The following is a 5,183-nucleotide window of genomic DNA, read 5'->3' as shown; positions in this document are numbered from 1 at the left end:
TCTGAGATCTGCAAGTGTTTCTAAATGACCCAGCCCCAGTTTGAGGTTTCCCTGGGGTTGGTGTCCTGATCCTCTGCTTGGATGTTCACAGGGGAACTTATCACCACATGTGATCCAGGTCACCCAGACCGTACTCACCTTTCTTCCTGAATTTTCTCTGATACCTTCGTCTGAGAAGGAGGCAGATGAGGATAATAAGGACCAGGAGGGGGGCCACAGACACAACAATCAGAGCCAGTCCTGAGGCACAAGTGACATCATTAGTGGGGAATGTGTACTGTGTGCCAGGCTCGTGCTGGGTCTGTGCACTCATCATCTCCCATCCTCACAATCACTCAACAAGGAATTGTGTCTTTTTCACTCCACACAGTTCACCTGCCTCAGAGCACCTGACTGGAAGTGACAGAGCTTGGAGATGAACCCAGGGACTGACTTTCAGCCCTTCTCTCCATCTAAGCTGAGCCTCGTGAGCTGGAGGGAAGGAGCCTGAGTGCCTTGCCATGGCCCTGGGCCCCACCCTTGCACATGTCACCACCACTGTGGGACAGACCCACTACAGAATCAGGTTCTGGAAGCCTCCTTTATTAGTATAGGTGCCATTCAAGGCCAGAACTGAAAACAACTTACACATGTGGGGCAGGCCTCTCCCCTTTATATCCAAAGAAACAGCAGCCAGCACAGAATGGGAAGGACTTGTCCAAGTTAACATCTCAAGAAATACATGTATCAAGCCCATAAAAAGCTATTTCCCATCAGGACCCCATCTCCCAACAGAGTGTTTATTTGCCCTCTGGGGCCAGATTCATGCAGGTGAGAGGTTTGTTGTCAAGGTCTTAGAGGCAGGATGCGGAGGTGAGTGTTTGGGATCCCTTCTCTTCACCTCACGCACATGTCCCATCCACCAGACTGAGTCAGAACATCTATCTCTCAACACCACATTCTACACATTCTGTACCTCAACCTCTAACTCTCGGGTTTCTGGGGTGTCTATTGGGATCTATTTGCTTCCTTCCCTAACTAGCTGAAGTGGCAGAAATGAGGACTTCAAAGGAGTAAGAGCAGTGAGGCAGCCTGGGGATGGAGTGTACTCCCTGAAGTGACATGCCTGATACTCACCACCTGTTGTCATGGGCCTTGAGGATAGTGGGGTCAAGGCTCCAATGGGTCCTAGGAAACAGAACAGAGGAGTGATGTGGAAAGTCCTTCTCTCTGTATGTTTTTATTTTATCGGATAATAAAAAAGCTGCTTTCAGCCAATGGCTTAACAGAATATAGCCAGATTGGAAGAGCTATATTTAGAGAGAGTAGGCAGAGCAAGAGAGAAGCCATGTAGCCTCCGCCAGAAACAGATGCCTCTACTGGAGCCTGACGAAAATTTGCCAATAGGCCATGAACTCATGGTGATGCATGGATTAATGGGGGTGGATTAGTTTAGGATATAAGAGCTAGATAAAAATATGTTTAAGTTATTGGCCAAAGAGTATTACAAATAACAAAATTGCTGTGTAATTATTTTGGGTCTAAGTAGCCAGGAACAAACAAGTAGTCTCTCCAAACAGAGGAGGGTGAGGGTTAAATATTAACCCAGAGATCCTGACTCTGCTTACATACACACACACACACACACACACACATACACACACACACATGCACAAACACACACACAAATGAGGTTGTATATTTATATGTTTAATTGAAGCTTGAATTCTGGAGTATGCTCATGCTGATCATATCTAAATTCCATCCATAAGCCAAGATGTGTTCCCTGCTAATCCTTTGTTTATGATTTTTAGTCTTTCCCGAGACAGGAAGATATTTCCCACATATCTTCATGATGGAATGAGTAGGGTCCTTTCCTCTGCTAAGGACACCGTGAGGCCAGGTTCTGGCTGCCCCAAGCCTCAAAGACCAGAATCCCAAGGACTATGAGGACCACAACAGCAAACCCCATCCTGATGAGATTCTCCAGTGTGTGATCATGTTTCTTTGAGGCTGTGTGTGGACAAAGAAATTACAGGGTTTAGTGATGGTTAAAATTTCCTCAAGAAAACTAGATGATCCCAAGATACCTAAATGTCTTCAAGATGAATGAATGTCCATCATGGACCCCTACATTTCCTTGACAAAACTTGGCCCCTATATTCTCAGTAATTTGAGTTTGAATTCTCTTTATTCAACTGTCTTGGGATTGGGCATGTTCTTGGATGGACTAATAATTTTCAATGATCATGTCAACAGAAGAAGAGTATGTTATGGGCATATGACCTGAGGGTTTTTTCTGTGTCCTTCTTTCTCATTTAACGTAAATGCCCATATAATTCTCATTCTATAAACTAGTGAAGTTCTGGAATGTATCTTTTTCCCTTGTTACAACTGAGTTCCCTGTCTTTTTCTTATTATTTCCTTCAGCACGTAAGTGGAACGCCAGTGAAAACAAAAAAATTCAGAATAGAATAAATTGTCCTTACATTACAGACATCGATCCTGAGTCGCTAAACTGAGTCAGAACATCTATCTCTCAACACCACATTCTGTACCTTAACCTCTAAGTATTGGGTGTCTGTGGTCTCTACTAGAATTTGCTTGACTCCTTCCCTTACAAGCTGAAGTGACAGAGAAAAGAGGACATCAGTGGAGTAAGAGCAATGAGACAGCCTGGGGATGGAGCATACTCCCTGAAGTGACATGCCTGATACTCACCATCTGTTGTCATTGGCCTTGAGGGTGGTGGGGTCGAGGCTCCAATGGTTCCTAGGAAACAGAACAGAGGAGTTGTGTAGAAAGTCCTTCTGTGTATGTGTGCTTTTATTGGTTAATAAAGAAGCTGCTTTCCTCCAATGGCTTAACAGAATATAGGCAGACTGGAAGAGCTATATTTAGAGAGAGTAGGCAGAGCAAGAGAGAAGCCATGTAGCCTCCACCAGAGACAGATGCCTCAAATGGAGCCTGCCAAAACTTTGCCAATATTCCACAACCTCATTGTGATGCATGGATTAAAGGGGGTGGATTAGTTTGGGATATAAGAGTTGTTTAAAAATATGTTTAAGTTATTGACCAAAGAGTATTGCAAATAACAAAATTGCTGTGTTATTATTTTGGGTCTAAGTAGCCGGAAACAAGCAAGTGGTCTTCCCCAACATTGTTGTGTGCACCATAGCATCTGTGCTGGCCTCCAGAAGGCTTGCTCACAGAGCCCAGTGTGATGTGGGCCCTATGGCATAGTGTTGGGTGAAATGAGTTACCCCCATCTTGTTCATAATAAATCTGTCATAGCTGATGTCAGAGCAACACTGCAGGGTGAAGCTCTTTCCAGGGTCCAGAATATGGCCTTGGTGAGTCAGCAAGGATGGCTTCTTGGATAGGCCTAGAGGGAAGGTGATGAGCTAGTGATTGAGGAGATGGTTGTTACCAAACACTTGTCTCCTCCCATCCTGCCCTGCACATGTGGCTGCATAGCCGAGGACTGGGAATCTGGTTCATCAACAAGGTTCTTCCTTTTTCACTCTTTATCTGCAGCTACACAGTGGGAAACTTAAGCAAAAGGAATTGGGTGTCAGAAATGATTGGTCAATGATTGGAGTGACTCACCAGAGATGTGTATTTCCAGGGGGTCACTGGGTACTGACCACAGCTGTGGGGTCTGCTTGTAGTAACCATAACATCTGAATGTCCCTTTGTGGTTTGGTGTTACATGATCTATAGAGAACAAGGCTTGGTACTGCCTAGTATGGTGTATATACTGTGAGTCCGTGTAGTTGAGGAACTTCTGATCTTCCTTGGTGAGAATGAACTTGTCATATCTCTCCCCTGAGACACACTGGAGAGTCATGTTCCCTCCTGAGGTCACCACAGGGCTGGGCAGGGCTGACAGCCTGGGTTTACTGTTGTAGATTCCTAGGACAGAAAACTCAGACTGATACATGTGCTCCCAGAGACACAATGCTTTCCAGGTTTAGGCTGAGGGAGGGGAATACTCCTGAGAGCAGAGCCTGGGGCTGAGACCCTAACTGTCCCCTCACCTGTCACCACCAGCTCTAGGGTGTCACTGCGCTCTGTCCAGCCAGCTGAGCTGTAATAGTAACAGTGATATTTCCCTGCATGTAGATGTGTCACAGAAGGGATGGGAAACTTGGTTTTGTTCTCAGGCTTCTCTGGTATTTGCATGTCCAAGGGTTTTTGACTTCCCTCTTTTTGTAGAACATAGATTTCTGCATCCAGGTTCCCCTGACACCAGATGGTCATGAGTATTCCTGAGGCTACAATGGATCCTGGTTCAGCCTTGATGGTGGGTTTGTGGAGGGTCCCTGCAAGGAAGTAGGAGAGAAAAAGTTGTTCCTGTCTTGAAGTGACACAGAGAAAGACCTACTTGCAGATGGCACTTGTTTTCTTTTAAATTTATTCTTATGTCATACAATACATCTTGACAGCAGCCTCCCCATATCCCATACCCCACCCCAGGATCCACTGCTTTTCTTTTTCTCTTTAGAGAAGAGCAGGCTTGCCAATGATATTAACCAAATATGGAATAACAACTTACAATAGCTAGGCACACACCCTCATGTTAAGCCTAACCAAGGCAACCCAGTAGAAGAAAAAAAAATCCTAATGCATTAAAAAAAAGTCAGAGACTTCCCAGCTCCAACTATTATGGTTCTAACAAAAACCCTAAGCTAGCCAGGCAGTAGTGGTGTAGGCCTTTATTCCCAGCACTAGGAGGTAGAAGCAGGCCCATCTCCGTGAGGTCAAGGCAAACCTGGCCTACAGAGTGAGGTTCAGGACACTCAGAACTACACAGCGAAATTCTAAAAGACAAAACAAATCAAAAAACCCAAGATAAACAACCACAACATGTGTGCAGAGAGCCTAGAGCAGAACAATGCAGCCTCTGAGTTTGTTGCCTCAGTCTTTGTGAGCCCATGACTCCTGCTTAGTTGATTCTGTGGTTCATGTTCTTCTGGTGTCCTGAGTACTTCAGCTCCAATAATCCTTCCTCTCTGTCTGTTTAGGTTTTCCTGAACTCTTGTGGATGCTACTTGAACTGATCCAGAATAACAGAAGGCTCCACGAAGATTCATTTCTGGCCTGTACCTCCTGCTACTCTCTGCCTTGGACTCTGTATCTTGGGCCCCATTGTCTCATGTGCTTTGTGTCAATGGGCTCAGGAGCCCTGGCTCCTCACACAC

The 5,183-nt window shown here is 45.3% G+C and overlaps 1 protein-coding gene across 1 annotated transcript in view; it reads right to left on the bottom strand.

Annotated features, from left to right (window-relative positions):
* Positions 1–5,183, bottom strand: part of LOC101999691 (leukocyte immunoglobulin-like receptor subfamily B member 3) — a gene marked incomplete at its 3' end in the record, with an annotated part of 197,194 nt that overhangs the window by 178,908 nt on the left and 13,103 nt on the right. The window contains 4 exon segments of the mRNA XM_026778290.1: positions 2,108–2,109; positions 3,243–3,364; positions 3,589–3,894; positions 4,020–4,304. Coding sequence (XP_026634091.1) covers positions 2,108–2,109; positions 3,243–3,364; positions 3,589–3,894; positions 4,020–4,304 — 715 coding nt within the window.

This window comes from Microtus ochrogaster, unplaced genomic scaffold (genome assembly GCF_000317375.1).
Source record: "Microtus ochrogaster isolate Prairie Vole_2 unplaced genomic scaffold, MicOch1.0 UNK123, whole genome shotgun sequence".
Classification (NCBI taxonomy): domain Eukaryota; kingdom Metazoa; phylum Chordata; class Mammalia; order Rodentia; family Cricetidae; genus Microtus; species Microtus ochrogaster.
The sequence above is the reverse complement of the archived record's forward strand: the minus strand, read 5'-3'. Positions and strand labels throughout refer to the sequence as shown.